The 20891-nt window shown below is 40.8% G+C and overlaps 1 protein-coding gene across 5 annotated transcripts; it reads right to left on the reverse strand.

The window, feature by feature from the left end:
- Positions 1-498: 498 nt before the first annotated feature.
- On the reverse strand, positions 499-20513 carry mxra7.S (matrix-remodelling associated 7 S homeolog). Of its 5 annotated transcripts, none has more exons than XM_041577825.1 (5): positions 20070-20513; positions 9702-9765; positions 6379-6475; positions 5609-5673; positions 1388-1406 (listed from the first exon to the last, which is right to left on the reverse strand). In XM_041577825.1, the coding sequence occupies exons 1-4, from the start codon at positions 20433-20435 to the stop codon at positions 5640-5642; spliced, it is 561 nt and encodes a 186-aa protein (XP_041433759.1). In that variant the 5' UTR covers positions 20436-20513; the 3' UTR covers positions 1388-1406; positions 5609-5639.
- Positions 20514-20891: the final 378 nt, after the last annotated feature.

Raw genomic sequence — 20891 nt, forward strand, 5'->3', positions numbered from 1 at the left:
AGCTATGAATGTTTTAATAAAAAAAACAATTTGGATTTCATGTTTAATTTGAAAAGGACTTTTATTATACAGATTTTTATGTCTGGGTGACAGGTCCACTTTAAAGGTGCCCCTTCAGAAATACTAAGCAGTACCATTGTGTCTGGAGCTACTTAAGAAAACCAGTCCCTGTCCTGAAAATTAGAGGAGGACATGAGGGCCCATCTGGATACCAACATTGGCTTTCTCTGTAGTTACTTCCCCTATGATTTTCCCAGGATCGCACGCATGAGCATCCATTGATGTTATGTCAAGAAGTACAGAATTCTGTGTGCCTAGATCCCAGAGTGCCCCACATGTGGCTGTATTGCCCCTTAATTGGGGCCCCTAGTCCCAGGCCTTTGTGGCCTTGTCATAAATCCTGGTCTGACCATAGCCGAGGAGGGAAGAAAAACATTAGGGCAAACAATATAGATATAGATATAGGCCAAGTGCACAGAAAGAGCACACACTTCAAAGTTTAAAGACTAAATGCACTCTGTTTATTAGAAGGGTTTACATTGCCTTTAATTTGTTGGAATAGTTCATTCTGCACTTGAAGATTATCATCTTATTTATTTTGCGTTTTGGAAACAATTTTAAATGCACTTAAGAGGTTGTCCGATATACAATACACATATTTATATTTAGATACAAAGAGCTGTGCTTGCTAGTATTTAGAAATGGAATTATGGGATGCTGAAGGCCATGATTCACCCCAGCTATGTATGTGATCTGCTAATTATATGCTAAACCCAATCCCTTTGGATATCAACTGGCTGGGACTATCATGGAATATTCAAGAGAGCTGGCCACTAAAAGTTTTTTTACATAGATATGGGTGATCATTTCTAAACACAGAGCACATTTGCTCCTGGGCAGCAACGCATAGTAACCATATCACAATAAGCTATACCCTCATGCTCAAATGTCTAAGGGAAACATTATGGCACCTCCTGATATACAGAGGGAAAATGTTCTGGGCATATGATAAACCATCTCCTCTAAAAAGGAAAATAGAAGGTAATTGTGTATAGTATAGAATCCCTTAAAAACAAAACAAAGTACCATTTACCAGCCTCACACTTTTCACTCCACCATCACAGTTACTTTTAGAGACAGAAGGAGGTTACTAAGTGTTCTGTTTATAAATCCGTGTGCCCTCCTGTGCTAAACACTGCCACGTTATTGCAGAACTCTATTGGCCGGTCACCGTTTCTGTGTCTTTAAGCATCTTGCGCTGCAGTATCACCCACTACCACTAGGTGATGTGTTACATGTTGTACAGTTTGAGCTGCTCCTTCAGATCCTCTTCAGACATTGTCCCGAAAGTGTTCTTGTTGTTTTCCATCAGTTGAAATATGGCTCCCAGCTGTTCCCTCTGAACCCTGGCAAGGACAACACAAATGCATCTGTTTTTGGACAACAGCAGTAAAATCCTAATATGAGATTCCAACTTTCACTTCATCTGCAGAGCTTGCAATCTATATGTAGAACATGCCAACAAGGGCTGCTGGGACTCTGGTAACTCCCACTTTAAATCTGAATAAACCATTTGACCTCAGTACTCTTATCCCTGATTTCAGGTAGGGAGAACAGACAGTTTGGGGTACCGTTGTAAGATTTTTTTATTTGGAACCTGGGTATTTTTGCATTGCTTCTAATTGGGAAAGGGGAAGCATCTACAGTACACAATACTTACCTTGGTACAGAGCTTTTATTCTCTGTGTTTCTCTCCTGGGCTGCCCTCTTACTCAGTGGTCATGTTGGGTTATTAGGTTATTATGCTCCTGTGTGTTAATATGTAGTTTGGCCACTAGAAGGAGATATTTCTTTAGGGCAGAGACACACGCTGCTAGTTTGGTAGATTAGTTGCCCAGTGACAAAACGCTTCTTCTTCGCGCAACTAATCTCCCCGTACTGCCTTTCCGCCGGCTTGAATGTAAATCGAAGGCGGGATGGCACTCGAAATGCTTCGTTTTCCAAAGTCGCCCATAGTTGCCTCACGAGGAAACCAAAATGGATCCAAGTGCTATCCTGCCGGTGATTTACATTCTAGCCAGCGGGCAGGCAGTTTGGGAAGATTAGTCACCTGAAGAAGCGATTTGTCAACTAATCTACCAAAATAGCAGCGTGTGTCTCTGCCCTAAAGAAGTTTGATGGAGAAATATCTCCTTCTAGTGGCCAAACCTAGATATTAACACGCAGGAGCATATACTAAGCTCCTCCTACCCGATCATGAGCAGGAGCAGCCGCAGAGCAGGAAGTACAGAGATTCAAAGCTGTGTCCCTAAGTAATGACCATAGGTGTGACTGTATTCACTGACTTAACGTTAAATTTCTATTTACTTATACTAAGGAAACTTCGCCCTATTGTCAGACCTGTAAATTATCAGTGATTCTAATTAACTTTTTAAGGGGGGAGCAAAATCATATAGGACCAATAGCCTTAAAGGGATTCCGTCATGAGTTTTAGGGTGTCGTTTTTATTACACTGTTTACATACAAATAATTAAAAATGCTGAACCAACAAGTTTATTTGCCATGCAGCAATAAAACATTTATCAGAGCACAAGTCCCATGATTGAGGGCACCTGGGAAACTGACAGCACATCTAGCCCTATGTCAGATTTCAACATTAAATATAAAACAAATCTGTTTGCTCATTTGAAAAATTGATTTCAGTGCACAATTCTGCCAGAACAGCGCTATGAACTCAAACAAGGACATGTTTTCTTGTGGCAGAATCCCTTTAAGGATTAGGTGTCTGTCCTTTTGTCTTTCTGCAGCATGAAAGCCAGAAAGTAGAAATTTACTCTCAATGTGGAAGGCGTTAGGAGACAGAGAGTGGTGAGCAGAGAGGGGGGGGGAAACTATAATATGAATTATCACTGATATAATATGCTACTACATAATCCTCATAGACCCCCAAACACACAGTAAGAATACAAGACAGAGCCTAGCAGACTCTAGTCAAAATCTGATATTTTATTCTATCATCCCAGAATGTACAGAAAATAACTGTGTGCATCTCGCTAATGCATCTATATAAACATAAGGTGCAACTTGCATAGTAATAAGCTGGCGATTGCATGTCCAACCTGGCACGCGGAAGCCATGTAAGACACTTTAAAAGTGGGGAGAATCAAAACCCCATCAAGAATAAAGAAACAAGACAGACTCTCATTGCATCCAGTATAAGTCCTTATCGGCTGAAGATTTTCTGCAACTCCCACCTTCTTGTCTATAAGATCTATGCATATCCCTTGGGGAATTAATACTTTTTTTTTTTTTTTAGCTTTTGGTGGGTTTGGGGTGGATAGGGAGATTTTTGTCATTTCAGAAAATCTCTTTAGCTGGTGTCTAAGGGAAACTTCATATCATCTTCAGATCTGTAAGGAGAGAGAGAAAAGGGAATAAGGTATTTCACATTGAATGAAATTGGCTAAAGGATTGCTATAGTCTTGTAGCACGTTGTGTTACCTTTTAGAGGTAATCAGGCAAGCTGGCATCGCTCTCTCTCTCTCTCTCTCTCTCTCTCTCTCTCTCTCTCTCTCTCTCTCTCTATATATATATATATATATAGGAATTAAGGAATGCCCTAGGCACACAATAGGCTATATCACCATACTGTATTGACAATATGGCAGCTATCCCAAGCTTTTTGTCTCTTTGTGTAATATTGGAAATCAGCTATGGGAAACATTAAGGCACGTCTCATTAAATATAAATATATACATATAGATATGTAAATATACAGAGAGGGAATGCTCTGGGCACACAGTCAGCTATACCTTCATACTGTACTGGGAAACAAAAAAAGCTACTCCTACCCATATGTAGAAATACAAATATACAGAGAAGGAATGTTCTGGGCACACAATACGCTATACCCTCATAATGAACGGTCTAAGGGAAACAATATGGCACCTCCTACCCATATGTATATATACAAATATACAGAGGAGGAATGTTCGCGGAACAATTTAATTTATGCCATCATACTCTACTGTTTAAGTGAAACATTATAGCATCATAAGTTTTTTCTGGAATACCAGGAAACCTCTAAGAATAAAATATGGTAGCCCTCCCTAAGGATGCGTATAAATACAGCTATACAGAGAAGGATTGGTCTGGACACAGAACAATCTATTTCATTCTACAATCAATTTATGGGTAACAAACAGGCAAAAATCTGCAGACTAAGAGTTGGGTGTGTAAACCTATTACCTAAAACAGTGAAGCTTTGAGAGTTTAATTTTCCAAAACCCCATTGTGGTTTGATAACACAAAACAAGAAATTTACTGGAGTCAATGAGGGGTAGTGGTAAAACAGCATGTGTAAGTTTTATATGGGTTCTCAAAATACACTGCATTTATAGAAATGGGATATGGGGGGGGGCTCCAGCTGTAAAAAGGGGTTGTTCACCTTCCAAACACTTTTTTTCAGTTCTGTTGTTTTTAGATTGTTCACCATAAACAAATACTTTTTCCATTTACTTTATCTTTTACCGTTTTCCCAAAATTAAAGGTTATAGTTGGATGTTCGTGTCTCTGGTGTCTCAGTCTGGCAGCTCAGTGATCCAGGAGCAGATTCTGAACTGTTACAATTTGCAACATTTAGTTGATACATTGAGTTGATACATTTCTCAGCAGTATCTGTGGAATATTAGCAACTATTGTATCAATTCTAACAGCTGCCTCGAATGAAACTCAGGGATTCTGCTCAGCAGGGCTAAAGATAACAAATGTATCAACTAAATGTATCAATTCAGAATAGTTAAAGGGTCAGCGACCCCCCCCCCCTCCCAGAGCTGCTTTAGAAGGGGAAAAATAAAACTTTACACTTCTATATTAGTAAAATCAGCACAAATAGAGAAAATAAAAAGTAATTGGAAAGAGTCTTAATTTCTGGTGAACTATCTGAAACCAACTGAACTGGAAAAAAAAAGTATTTGAAGGTGAACAACCGCTTTAAGGGACTAACATTTTGCAGCACAGCCAAATCAAAACACAATGCGGTTTGTTGTTAAGGACACTAGAGGGGAGCAGTGTTCTACTTAATTCTCACTAGAAAAGTACAGTAGTGCTGCTTGCTTTGAAATTAATTGTAGGCAACTGTTTACTTGAATATATTACGTTTAGTTATGTCATGACCAAGGGATGAAGCATGAGCTCTGGGCAAGGTCTATGAGGATCAGAGAGAAGAGTTATAGGAAGGGAGATATGAAGGAATAGGAAAAGTTATGGGGAGGCGTTAAAGGGGGTACTTAGGAGGAGTGATAGGAAAGTTCTGTCATATATATATATAGGTCTACTGAATAACACGCTATGGTAATTTATGTAAATATGGGTCACAGAACTCACAAAAAAAAAAATTCTGTATAGAAAAGTGTCTGAGTTTTTACTACTCCTTTTCTTTGGGTTAAAACATTAACCCCTTTTTGTGGTGGAGATACAGTAGTAATGGACTTTAAAAATGGTAAATAATACAGATGTGGGGAATTTGGGCTTGTGTAGCAGACAAATTAATGAGTAGTATGGGGGGGTGATAATCACTTACACGAGGGTGGGGGGAGCCGAATCTTACCACAAAGGAACATTGTTTGGGCACTGCCAATTTACAGGGATGTGAAGTCAGAGGTGAACTCAATCCTGAAAGGAAAATGCATTACACATATCACAGGAGTGTGCGTCATGAATCCTGCACCCACCATGCACTGTGGGAAGCCACTTTTCAGGCAGGGCACTTATTTGATCTTATCATACTTCATTTCCGCTCAATCAAAACATATTTGTCAAACCCCTCACATAGCAAAATTAAAAGAAGGCTTTTAAAGTGGATGACACCAGAATGAACATGTATGCCTCGATCATTGGCAGACAATAGATTGCAAGCTCTTCAATCCAGTACCTAGGGTGTATTTTTGTCTACAATATTTAACAGCGTGATTTGATATAAACACTAGAATTTCCAGCCTGCAGCTGTTATTCAGCTATACTGTAACTCTCTATAGCCCTTGAGGGCTGTTTGGAGTTGTTTTTTGCCAGCTGGAGGGCTGAAGTTTATAAATCTCATTTAGGACTGCAGTTCAGTTTGCAAAGAGCAGTTACCGTGTTCTTCCCCCCCCACTCATGCAGCATTTCTTTTCTTCCCACAATAACAATAAAATTGTGGCCACACACCGTTATATAGGCTGCACTTGTGGTTGCCTCAATAAATAAGTCTTTAGAAGCCTAAACTACATTTCCCAGCATCCCTAGAAAAGTTAATGGGTTGTGCAGAGAGTTGTTTGTTTTAATCCATACACCCCTAGAGATTACTCCATAGATAGAGATACTCATGTCAACATCACTGACCTTTGCTCTTCGTCTAGTTCATCTTTGGTAAATATCTTTTGGAATTCACTTCCACGCATCTTTCCAGGATGGTATTTAAAGGCAGAATCCTCATCATCTTAAAAAAAAAAAAATCACGGAAGAGCAGGAAGTGTCAATGCACAAGAAACAGACAGGCAAAAAGATGGAATACACCCTATTATATATACACCCATGGCTATTTAGAGCGTTTAGGTCAGTTTTACCCAGGCCACTATTTCTGATTTTCTACTAGTATGGTAATTTTTGGTATGGAACCTATGGTTTGAACCTGATCTCAACCTGGTAACTATTTGCCAGTAAGTCTGACATCTGTTGTGTTCAAATTAGTTATTCACATTGACGTTTGGGCATTGAAACATCACAAATGGTTTAGGGACGGATCATGTCAAATATATGTAATTGATCAAACATCCTCCCACCAGCCCAAGTAAATAGTGACTGTCTACTGCAACTTACAGCACCCCCTTGGCATTTGCCAGAACCCACAGACAGTTTGGGCCTGAATTGTACATGGATAGGGAACTGGCTAATAGATGTATCCATTTGCTGATGACAGAATTATGTAGGACAATTGAATCCAATCTAGATAGATGGATAGACAGACAGACTAAATCATTTAGTATCATACAAATATGTAAGAATGCCTCAATGTATTTCATAAAAGCAAGCACGAGCAAGGTTTAGTTTTCCTTTATATCTGCTCTTGTGGAAACTTATAACCAAGTCTCCAGGCAGCAATTCCAGGAATATGTCATTCTGCTGCATTGCTTATTTCCCCTGAGCCTACAAGCATCCCACTTTAGAACAGGCTCCCTTGTTCTCTGCCATTCACAGTACCCACTTCTCTTAAAGGAACAGGTCAAGGACCATTCCTACGATTGAAACATACTTGTTCTTGCAGTTTTTCTGAAAAGGGGTAACAATCGTTAATCTGTTGTTTTTTTCTTATCTATGGATAATATTAAATTTAAAGGATACCATATGCTCTTAAGTGAAACTTTTAGGGAACGTATTGGGTAATATTGAAAAATGTCACAGGAGATCCCCCCCAACTGTGGGGGGGGGGCTGGCAGGGCTGCAATCAGTAATCATGGAGCCCTATAAACTAAGTTAGGAGGGTCCTACTCCCAGGGGACCCAATTATCGTTTAGTTGGTGGGCCTGCCAAGTAAAGTGGCCCAGGGGCATGGCATTCAAAAAGTACTCGGATGAGGAGGGCTTGCTTTCCACTTCAAACCCTACACCTTTCTCAGTTGACGATAATTATATGGCCAGCCCCATGTAGTTACCCACTGTAACAAACAATGATAGTATCCCTTTAAATCTAACTTGCAATGCTACAATTGGGTGCAGGGATTTGATAGGTCAGTTTGATTCTCATGTATACAGGAGATGTGTTTATATGGTGTGAATCTGCACAAACACGTACAGCTAAAACCGCTGGGCAGATAAAGCTGGTCATTGAGATTGCTCTCATTAGTGTCAGACTGTTAGCAGACAGGCTGGGAACACAACCCAACTGCCAGAGGATATGCCATGTCTCTAGCTGGCAGCAGAAATAGACTATTCACTAGGTTATGCTGCTTGTAACAAACTGATAAAAACAGGTTTTTGTTCTTGCTTGTTTTCTATTGGCTGGAAACACCCCTGCATTTGCCAATGGCTGAAGAGGTGATGTGTTACTAATATTCTATTTCGGAACAAGATGATGTCACAGGAGGTGGGATGTATTAGTAAGAAGTGACCAGACTCCTGTCTGATTCCTTTCTTCCGTCCCTTTATCTCCATGTTGCCCAGTCATAGTGGCAGAATCAGAATATCTACCTTAAATTGGTGTGTGAAGTGCAAATCCTATGCATGGGCAGTATACAAGACCAAGTATATAGTACATTTATATATATATATATCTATATATATATATATATATCTATATATATATATATATATTCAGCAATGAAACCACTTTTTGCACACCATAGAGTGCAAGCTTCTTTGCACAGAAATCTCTTGCAAAAACTACTTAGTCTGTGTTATTGATCAGACCCTTAAAGGAACAGTTCAGTGTAAAAATAAAACATGGGTAAATAGGCTGTGCAAAATGAAAAATGTTTTCAATACAGTTATTTAGCCAAAAATGTAATGTATAAAGACTGGAGTGACTGAATGTCTAACAGAACAGAACACTACTTCCTGTTTTCAGTTTTCTAACTCTGAGTTAAGCTGGCCATAGATGCAAAGATCCGATCGTTTGAACCCTCGAACGATCGGACTTCCCCATCTCCCGACCTGCCACTAACCATTCCGATCAAATAAAGTAGTAAAAGAACAGATCAGAAAATGTTCTGCCCCTGACAGCAAAGTTCTGTTCTGTTATGTTAGACATTTAGTCACTCCAGCCTTATACATTACATTTTTGGCTAACTATATTAGAAACATTTTTTTATTTTTCACGACTATCTTTTTATCCAGTTTTTATACTGAACAATTCCTTTAAGGTCAACAGTTGGAGCAGTCTTTGGGTTTTTGACAACTGTGCATGCGCCCAAAATTGGCAGAAATTGCAGAAGCACCGGAAGAAGACATGAAGATTACCAAAGAAAAGAAGATAAACTCTGATGCCCTGAATCTGCACCGAGGGGTAAGTAAAGAGTTGGGGGCATTTACCAGGGGTAACAGCTAGGCTAGGAGGGGGAGGGAGCAGGGAGAGGGATCTATGTAGAGTAGGGGGGTAGGGTTTTTCTTAATTTAGGGTTTAGTTCTCCTTTAAGCTGCAAGTCACAGTTTCCTCAAGAAACCTGCTTATCCTAAATAGATACAATTGTTTCTTTGCTTATCTTAAATTGTTACAAAAATATCTAAGTGCACCTGCCACGTATTCTGGGCTCTCTGCCAAAAGCCAATTAGGTTTTAGAAACTTTGTATCTTTTTCTGGCTGTTCAGTGCAGGAGATCAAGAGAAAGTCAGGACATTTTCAGGGACCGTGGATTGAGCTGTCAAAATCGTGACTGTCTGCGAAGAACGGGACGGTTGAGAGGTATGATAATATAACATGAGATAAGAAATATAGATAAGACCTGCAACCCAGGACCTACAGACCTGCATCTATACCCACACTCAAAAATCCTACCCGCAACCCACAGGGTACCCTTTTTGTGAGTGAGTATGTGACCCACTACAGGACTCTAACACATACAGAGTATGTATGCCAGCAGAGAAAAGGCCAATCTACTCCTGTCATGTGGGCAAATTGCCAGTTAACTACTAAACTAGTCACAGTGTTACATATATTTAATAACTACTTACCTGCATCATCAGCTTCACTGATCTTCAGCACTTTGTCACCTTCTGGCTCCAACTCATCCTCCTCCTAGAAAGGGGAAAAGAAAGAGAAGTCTAATCCAAAGAGCCAGCTGAATAGCGCTTGCACCTGCTCTCATTTACTGGCCCCTGTATTCAGGAGACAACATCATATTGCAATAACCCTTCATGGAATTTCTGCCATTGGTTACTCAATAAATATTCAGCATAAAATGTATATTGAGCTCAGAATATTCCTTCTTTGTGTAATTGCGTTTATAGGCTAAATATGGGTGGGAGTTGCCGCATTATTCCTTATATTGGCTTATTTTTCTTAAACAACTACTCTAGCTATTGGTGCCTGTGGATGATGCTTAGCTCAGCATATCTGCACTGCTGAAGGTATTCCCTCTTGTTAGTGCATACAAAGGCTACATTTTCAGTCTCAGATTTTCCAGTTATTTTGTTCATACATGGTCAGTAATACAGACATTGCAGCCTGGCACTCTCACACTGAGTCACTAATATCTACTGACACCAACAGTAATATATACAGAATATATACACAATGCCACTCTGGCAAATACAAGGCCACACTGTCTGCTGCCCCCACAGAGGCTAATTGGTACAGAGACAACAACGCATAGAGACAGTCCACACAAAGGGGATGTTCTGTGTTGACGGAGACGCCCTTTGTGACAGAGACGTTGCCCAGACTCCGTTATACACTTCCAGCCACAGCATTGTACACTGGCTACGTGCAAGTCAGTTTCCATTCACATTCATATCAGCAGTGATGTCATCTCCAGTAGTTATGTGTGGGTTGACAAAAAGTACCTACCTCGTCTCACTATGACATCACAGAAGGAGAGAAACCAACCAGGTCAGGCTAAAAAGAGCCAAAAAGCCTTTAAGTATGCAAGACATGCAGCGTCTTCTGAAAACAAAAGGTATTTGCTTGCCTCATGCTACACATATAGCACTGCCTTAATACCAAAAATTAAATTTCAATTTTCACCTAAGGCGTTATGGGTCGGAGACATGCAAACCTTTGGCCAACTATGCATTCAGAACCTCTGGTTTTATAGCACAGATACAGCCTATAAGTTCAAAGCCCAAAATACAAACTTGCAGACTCTGAACTTCACAAAAGGGGCAGGTGGAAATCTATAAAAATGCTCACTGGAGGTGGAAGCCGGCAAAGGTTGCAGGAGGAGAAAGTGTAAGGAAGAGCCAACCTGAACCTGCCTGCTACCCAACAATCGTGTGTGGAAGTTAGCCTTAACGAGCTAACATCACTAATCTCCAGCCCCAACATTAACAGTCTGTGCTGATTTTTTTTAGGATTACCCTTTTATTAGAATACCCTTTTTTATATTAGAATTACCCTTTTATTAGAATACCCTTTTTTATATTAGAATTACCATTTTATTAGAATACCCTTTTTTATATTAGAATTACCCTTTTATTAGAATACCCTTTTTTATATTAGAATTACCCTTTTATTAGAATACCCTTTTTGATATTAGAATTACCCTTTTATTAGAATACCCTTTCCATTCCCTGTGCATCCTGCTTGAACAGATTAAGTGATCCAATCGAATACTACATAAAGATGGAAGGCATCAGCACCAAAAGGCATCAGCACCAAAAGGTTTGGCCATATGGGCAGAATCAGGGAGATTAGTCACTGGGCGACAAATCTCCTCTTCTTCTCAGCGACTAATCCCCCCGATCTGCCTTCCCCTGCCTTCTGCCGGCTAAAATAAAAATCGCCTGGGGACAGGCACTCGGAGCGCTTTGTTTTCCGAAGTCCCCACAGTTTTGTCGTGAGGCAATTACGGGTGACTTCGGAAAAAAAATCGGTCCGAGTGCCTGCCCCTAATCGATTTTCATTTTAGCCACTGGAAGGCAGGGGAAGGCAGCCGGGGAGATTAGTCGCCACGACTAATCTCCCAGAATCTGCCCATGTGGCCAGACCCTAATAACCACCAAAGACAAGGGTGCCCTAGATGTTATTTGGCCACAAGCTAAAATGTATTTTCTTCTTAAACCTTTGGTTGTCCCCCCCTGCCCCCCCCAGGCTAAGATGGGCGATCACACTCAGTTGGCTTTCTAATAGGAAGCCCCCAGTGGTTTATGAAGCCACAATCATCATGTCCTGTTCCCCCACAGGTCCTTCTACCTCGTATTGTTCTCTGTGTTAATCTATAACTTTTCCCAGTCACGTGCTGTCTGCCCTTGTTATAAAAATGATATGGAACATGATCAATAAGAAACTGCATGCAGGGATGCCCCAGACAGTAGGACTGTCCAAAATAAGGCACTTCAGCTGCTGAACTAGAACTTACAACTCCCCTGGTAGCAAAGCAGGTTGATTTAAACAATGGGCTGCTATTTTTGTGGATAATGCAAAGTAATTCAGTTTCAGTGTCCAGATGGTTTATTTAAAACTGCTTAATTTTTTTTTATGTAGTTGACAAAGACCATCAGGACCCCTAGCAGAATGGTATAAGGAATAACCCAGCCAGTGGCTCCATAGCATAGGGTTTGCTAAAGTTTGATGGTTGCAAAAGGGGCAGGGCTTGTGGGAATGGATATGGTCAAGAGAGTTTTTACGTAATGGGGTGTGACCTGAGCTAATCAGGAGTGAGACCATGAAGCCCCATTTTACTTGTTTCCACGGCGACCACCCAGGTGACCAATGGGCTAATAATTGGTGCCTCCTTTGGGGAGGGCCCTGCTAACTTAATAGAATGGGGGCCCATGATTTCTGATGGCAGCTCTATCACCAGTTTAGGGAAAGGTACCCATGGCCACCTGGTTGTGTGGCCATGGGTACCATGTTAGACACAGGACCACTGTAATTGTGGGATGGGTTGTCCCATTCCAGTTGGGATGGAGCTTAATTGAATATGGTGGAACACAGGTGTAATAAGGTGTGACCAAGATATACTGCAAGTGTGGGCAAAAGGGTCCTATTTTTGAAACAGGGTATATGGAAGGGGTGGAACATCTCAAATAAAATAAAAGGACACATCTCAAGGGGATAAATAAGACACTCTTTACTTAAAAAAAGATATATTTATACCAGAACTAATTTGTTTTATTAGCCAGAAAAACCTAATGCGTTGCGCAGCTGGATAATACCTATGTATTAAGATTGCTTCCCTACAACGGATAAACTATGATATCCTGTACCACGTAAAAAGGTTTCTGGCAGTTGTGGTTCTAATGCAAGACTAAAATAAAAATGCAACAAAGCTGTAGCAGCTTCTGGGGCCCTGCTGTCGGTAACATTTACTCCTGCTGCAAGAACCTTATCCAAGCTGTTTGGTATCTGCCCATTGCATTGTTGTGATTTTATAGCAATGATGTTAGTTATGCACAACTTACAGTTCCTAAAAAGGGGAACTATTTTCCATGTGAGCAATACCCCTGCCAGGCCAATGATATATTACACTGGAAAATTCAGGGGCATCAAGGTCAAACAAACAGTTCACAGTGTTAAGCAGAAAAGGGAATTCCAACAAATGGCAGCGCTTTGTATGACAATACTGCCACAAGAAAAGGAATGCTAATTATGATCTGTTTAGTGGGTTGCTGTTAATGCTGCAATAAACATATTTGTGGCCCCCACAATTTCTCATAGTGGTTGCAACTAAACAAATGCATGTGCTGCTTCCCCCTAGTTCTGGGCCTGCCACTGATTGCACAAGCACTTTGAGGCCCCCTGACTTAAAAAAAAAAAGCCGAACTTTAGCGACAAATTTAACTCTACTGTGCATGCATCTGCCCTGGGAAATTTGAAGATAGAAGAACACTAGCTAGATAGAACACTAACCTCACGATAATTTGATGGATTGGTCAGATTGCACTGAAATCGATCGTTCACCAACGAAAAATCTTTGCGTCTATGGGGACCCTTAGAGCTCACAGCAAGACCCCTCATAGGTGATGTGGAGATGACACTATTACCTAACTCAAACATGTTTATCTTTACAGAACCCGTACTTTTTATTCCAATGCTATGGTTATAGTAGAAGATTAGCTTTCAAAGGAGTCCAAACAAGAGTAGGTTTGTCACTCGGTTCACCAGATGGGAATATCTGAGCAGGGACTGGTCACAAAGTATTGACGTCTAGAAAAATGAATAACCAATGAATATAATATAATTTCTCCCATATATTCCTGTAATGAATTATGGTTATTATATTCTTGGCCCAGTTCCTACTTACGGCAGGATACCAAAAACTCAATCTGTGTCCTGCTAGGCCTTACCCCCTTGTAGTTCTGAGGAAGGGGGAGTGTCCAGTTACCTGATGCCCCTGAAATCAAAGCTAAATAGTCAGCTCTTCTGACTAAACTTTGGATTTACTAAAGCTGGCCATGGATGCACAGATCCTATCGTACGATTTTCGGATCGTGTGTGGAGAGTGCCGACATCTTTCGTCCGGTGGAGATCGGTCGTTTGGTCGATCGGACAGGTTTGATTTTGACCCGACCAATCCCGCCGGAGCCCATTGCGCATTGTAATCCATACGCCCGAATGTTCAGATTACCCCCGATATAGCCATGCTCGATAATGGCATATCGGGGAAAGATCGACACATTTGGCAATGTCGCCAAACGAGCGGATCTTTGCGTCTATGGCCACCTTTAGGAGGACCATCCATGGAAGTTTATCCTGTTTGTTTCCCCTTGGAAATTCTTTATTTATATTATATATTTTCTGCCCCCCCCCTTTTTATTTTATAAACTGTTTGTCATATTTTAATGTATTTCATTTTTGTACAAATGCACTGTTGTACCTTTTATAATATTAAATATGACATTTAATAAGTTTGTCTTTGATAATCTAACCCTAGCCTGAAAGTGTGTAACTAGGAGCCTTAACCCTCTGCATGCTGAATGGAAATGCTAGTCTGTGTGAATGCTAGTTAACCCTTTAGTAGCTGTGGAATCAAGTGTGTTTGTTGTATAATGAATGAAGGTGTATCTCAAGTCCTGAAATTGGTGACAGCAAGTTCTTTGTATGAATTTTGTGTGTGTTGGTTGGTGTATGGGTGCTTTAACGCTAGTCTAACATGTGTACAAGGTGTGTGAGTGACCCCTGATAGCCACACCTAAAGTCCCGTGCTGTTGGAAGTGCCATAATCGTAACAATAGGTATCTAGTTTACTAAAAACTATTTTGCAGCAACAGCCCCATAGGTTTTCTCATAGCCCATACAGAGACACACAATGAAACTATGCCAACATAAGTATTCCACTGTATTAAGCACAATCCAGCAGGAACAGTCCACTCAGTTTGCTCGTAGCCTGTATAGCGAGAGACCATAAAACAGCATAGCATTCCCCTGTACTAGAATAATTGAGAAACATTATTTGGAGGGTATAATGACCCATTAAACCCAGACATAAAATTCATATCCTTAATGGCTGCATTCACACTCTTAGCAGTCATCCAAAATGAAAACCTGAAATGTGAAGGGTGATCAGATATTGGGAACTATATAAGTGGCAGCATACTGATGCTATTCTGGGTTTTTTAGGCAGAAAATTGCTGTGTGTTGTTAGTTTACTGTATCTGAAATTGGTGATCCACAATAGCTAAAGGCTTTCGCTGTAATTTTGTGAGTCATAGTTCAAAAACAGTTGGAGGCAGTAGGTTGGGCATACCTTGTTGGCTACTGGGGATGCTGGGAGTTGTAGTTTAAAAGCTCACAAGTTATGACATTACTAGTGTAAACAATGCTTCAAAGGAATCATGGCAAAAACCACGTGCTCAGTCCTGTATTTGGTTACATAAAAACCCTGGGACAGTGATTGGCCTCATAATTGTTCTCTGTGAAGAATTAGATGCTTTAATCTCTAAATCTCCTTAGTTCCACTGCCTATTCGCAGCTCAGATGATTTGTATCTGTCAGACATAAATAACAAAAGGCCCAGTGAAATATCTACAGTATATCTCTGTTGGCAGAAGACAGTTATTTGACAGTGCCAAAACTAGGAGTGGGCAGAAGAGGCCTCTGTCTAAGGTGCAATGATGTTAAGGCACTAGGTAGGTACCTGTTCTGCCAAACCCCTAGTCCAGGCTGTAACCGAATGCTCTGTTATACAGATAGCTAAAATATCAGTCATAAAGCAGAGCAGAGACCCTAGTGACTGCATCTGAAGCTGTGGATGATGTGTGGGTGCAACAGATGATGGAACAATGGAGAGAAGGGAACAATGGAGGAGTTGAAAAGCAAAAGAGGGAAATACTATAACTAAACACATAGGGAAAGGATTTGGGATTTCTCCATTCTGTACAAAGAGAGACACGGGAGTTCACACTGAAGGAGATGCAGTGAGTCAGGTTCCAGGGAAGGATTCCTTGTAAGGTTGGATCTCTAGTTTCTGCAGCAGTGACTCACTGGGGAATGAGATGTTTAACCCTCTTGCTTCAGTTATGCAGTAACGTTTCCCTCTAATTTTAAAGTATACCCTTACTTTCTTAATCCATGCACTATGTTTGGGCAACGCAACATGTTGCTGGACTAAAACTTCCAGTGTGCCCTGTATGAGGATTCTGGGAACTGTATGGAAGTCATTAGGTTTTTCCAATCCTACCTTATAAAGATATCTAAGCTTCACATCTGTCAGCAAAGGGGAATACAGAAGTCTATTGTTCTACCTGCTCTGCTTCAGAGCATATTGGGTAAAGGAGCTTTATGTTGCAGTGGTTGAACAAAATTATGTAATGGGGTCTATGTTTTATTTTGTGGAATTTTAATTTCAGTCTGCATATTTTTATGGGGAATGCAGAAATGGCAAATCCAGCACTGGGAATTCTGCCAGGACTATAGAAGTAAATAAAGGGAACCCTGTCATCAAAACATAATCTTTGTACATGCAGATGAAAAACACTTTAATATTTGGTTAAGCAGAGAAGCATTGGGGAACATTTTATTATGAAAAAAAGTTATAATCACTTTTGATGATTGAAACGGGGAGATTATATCCTATTACACACTTTGTCTCCTGCTTATCCAGCAGTCTTGTCCTGCTTTATGGCTGAGATTCTAGCTATCTTTATAACAGAACATTCTGTCACAGTGACACAGATCTTATCTGATAACCATTGTAAGCAGCAGTCCTATCCTGCTTTATGGCTGAGATTCTAGCTATCTTTATAACAGAGCATTCTGTCACAGTGGCACAGATTCTGTGTAATACCCATTGTAAGCAGCAGTCCTGTCCTGCTTTATGGCTGAGATTCTAGATATCTTTATAACAGAGCATTCTGTCACAGTGGCACAGATTCTGTGTAATACCCAGTGTAAGCAGCAGTCCTGTCCTGCTTTATGGCTGAGATTCTAGCTATCTGTATAACAGAGCATTCTGTCACAGAGACACAGACCCTATCTGATACCCATTGTAAGTAGCAGTCCTGGTGTGTTTTAAAGTTGAGTATCAAAATTCTTCTTTTTATGCAGTGTGACAGTACCAAGAGCCTTTGCAGCAGTGTAATTTTACAAGGATTCTGGGTGAAGCCCAAAACATAGAGTGCACCATTTTTAGCCTACGTTTTTGTTAAGCTTTAGTTCTCCTTTAAATTCTAAAGACAAGAGCTTATATATATGGTGATATGGAATTTGCCTGTTGGCTGGGGCAGCACTAATAGGGTACTAAATAACTAAGCTCATCCTATGGGCACAGGGTGGGTACAGTTGGCAGCTATATAAAGCCATAGTTCTGATCTCTAAAGTTAGAATGTGCCCCTGGGATTCCAGTAGGAGACAGGGAGTAGTGTAATGTGCAGCTGGTGTCATTGGCATAGAATGGGTCCCAGAGCTGGAATGTTGGGAGGAAACCAGCCTGCTTCTGGCTATTCACATTCCACAGTGAGAGTGCAGGATTTAGAACAAACACAGACAGACAGACTGACATAGGGGTGGGGGCAGAATCCTATATATCCTAGGATGGCATCTACCTGGCACACAGATAGGTACACACCATACTGTAACCAAAAGACGGCAGGATGCACAAAGACATGTAATTATACAGCGAGACACAGACATCACATGCACAGCCTGGCACACACAGTGGTGACACGCAAGCAGATATCCTGAAACACACAAAGCTGTGTATATACATAAAGATCTACAAAAATATATACACATAGAAACATGCATGTATAAACGGAGTCCTGACAACTGTCCCAGACAAGGCTGTTGAGACATATTGGGAGTTGTAGTGCACAGCCTGTGGCTTTCAATTTGACCTGATGCTGACATATAACTTTAAAAAGTTTTTGACTGTAGCCCTGTGCGGACTAGACTCCAACCCAATCCTAAAACCATTCTATGGGGTTATAAAAATATCTTAGAGGGCAGCATCAGGTCCATGAGTCTTCACTTGCACAGGCCTGGTTTAATGCATGCTTTACAAACAACAAGAGAACTTTACATTATGGTAACTACAGGTTGCTGCTCATTAGAGGCTTATAGAGAATAGTCACAAGTTCAAAGAGAGAAAGGAATGCTCTGGGCACACAATAAGCTATACCCTCATACTGTACTGTCTAAGGGAAACAATATGGCACCTCCTACCCATATATAGATATTAATATACAGAGTAGGATTGGTCTTGGCACACAATAAGCTATACCTTACTGTACTGTCTAAGGAAAACAATATGGCACCTTCCACCCATATCTATAAATACAAATATACAGAGAGGGAATGTTCTGGGCACACAATAAGCTATACCTTGTTACTGTATTGTCTAAGGGAAGCAATATGGCACCTAGGCCCGAATTTGTGGAGAGTCCATCAAGGCCCGGGCCTAGGAGGGCAGTATTTTAGGGGGTGGCATGCTGCCCAACCACACCCACATTGGTTCAGAAACACTGGAGATACAATTGTTTTTTACATTTCCTGTGCGCCAATCCCCAATCTTTTTGCACAGGAGATACAATTAAAAATTTTAAAATTTTTAAAATTTCCTGTGCACCAATCCCCATTGCTTTGGTCCAGATGATGAAAATTTGAGCAAATAAGGAATGGTCTTGGCACACAATAAGCTATACCTTCTTACTGTACTGTCAAAGGGAAACAATATAACACCTACCAGCCATATATATAGATAGATAGATAGATAGATAGATAGATAGATAGATAGATAGATAGATATCATATATATATATATACTGTATATATATAGCGCAAGAAAAAAACGCACACACAGGTCTTTTAGTGAAAAACAAAACTTGGCTTTATTACGACGTTTCGGCTCCTAAACTTGAGCCGTCATCAGGAAGGCTCGAGTTTAGGAGCCAAAACGTCGTAATAAAGCCAACAAGTTTTGTTTTTCACTAAAAGACCTGTGTGTGCGTTTTTTTCTTGCGCTATGGATTACTGTTTATAACCACAACCGAGGCATTACTATATAGTGACTGGTGCACCAGCATATATATAGTTATCAATATACAGATTAGGAATGGTCTTGGCACACAATAAGCTATACCCTCATACTGTACTGCAGGGGTGTCCAATCTTTTGGCTTCCCTGGGCCACATTGGAAAAAGACAAATTGTCTGGGGCCACACATGAAATACACAAACACTTTTGATTTGTAACAGTAAAAAAAATACACAGAAAAGAACTACAATACCAGATGGGTCTTTACACTGGAATACGGGACACCTGGATATCAAATAGACTTATTATTATATTATTATTACTAACTGGGCAATGGGAAGAGTCCCCCCCCCTATTATATCATTTGCAACATGACGTTTCCTCAGGAACCGAGCTTTTCAAGCTGGGCCGCATTCATATCCATCCTCGGGCTGCAGGTTGGACACCCTTGCTGTACTGTCTAAGGGAAACAATATGGCACCTCTTACGCATATGTATATATACAAATATACAGAGAAGGAATGTTCTGGGCACACAGAAATCTATACCCTCATACTGTACTGTCTAATGTAAACAATATGGCAGCTCTTGCTCCTAGGGCCAGCCGTGCACAAAATGAAACATTGGATTTTAAATAAATCACTTATTTGCAATATTTGTGCAATACTACCAAATGCAGTTATAGTTTCCTTTCAATAAATGTTGATGACCCCACCTATGCCAGTGAGCTGATGCAGGAATCCAGCAGTATTCAAGGCAATAGTTTTGGGACATTCCATAAATTCCCATCCTCTTGCTGAGTGTAGTGACTGGGGTGGGGGCACGGGACTGATATGGAAATCACCAGCAGCATACCATCTGAATACCAGTTACACATTGGTACCTTGTTATTGGTTGGGCAGTGAGAAAGTACTTAGCAATGTGTCGCTGGATGGGCGCCAAGTCCTATAAGCACCATTTGCTCTTACCTTACTGTCATCTTCTTCCTGGCTTGATTGGCTGGGCGTCCTTGTCTGATTGGCTGGAGATTGCACTGGCTCTGGCTCTTTTGCCTCCTCTAGAGGTGGCTCTTCTCTTGCCCCAATTTCCTCCACTGGAATCTTTCCACTATCCGTTTCATCTGTCACCTCCGTTACGTCTGCCGCTTCTTCCTGTATCCTTTCCTCTTCCTCTTTCTCCAAAGTCTCTGTTACTTTTTCCTTGTCTTCCTCCACAACTTCAGCCTGAGGTTTCCCCCCTCCAGAGCGTAGTTTAAGCAGCAACGTAGCTAGGACCAGGGCCAAAGCTGTGATTATGATTGGCAGGGCAAAGGGGTATTCTGCTTCGTACTCCATGCTGGCTGGAGCTCAGGAGGCTTTTGTTCTGCTCTGGGGCTGAGCACACTGGAATGATTCTTTCTCCTCCCAGCTGCCCCTTCCACAACACAGCTGTCATTCCCATGGCCCGGCCTCTTCAGGATTCCTTTCCCAGCCACATCCCTCCTCCTTCCTTGGAGCACAGGGAGCCAGAGGGCCAAACAAGTCTACTGTAATTGCATATATAGTCACATACTTGACTCTTACTTGGAAAATATTTGCGAATAATCTTTGTCCAGTTACTTCCTCTAAAATAGGTATAGCTGTATTTAGTGGAAGGTGCCATATTGTCACCCATAGATGTTTCCTAATATTCCAGAAACAAGTATGACAACTCGTGATAGCTGCTAAATTGTTCCATTATAGTATAGTCCAATGTATAGCTTATTATGTGCCCAGAACATTCTTTCTCTGTATATTTTATTTATATATTCG

The sequence above is a fragment of the Xenopus laevis genome, chromosome 9_10S (genome assembly GCF_017654675.1).
Source record: "Xenopus laevis strain J_2021 chromosome 9_10S, Xenopus_laevis_v10.1, whole genome shotgun sequence".
NCBI lineage: Eukaryota > Metazoa > Chordata > Amphibia > Anura > Pipidae > Xenopus > Xenopus laevis.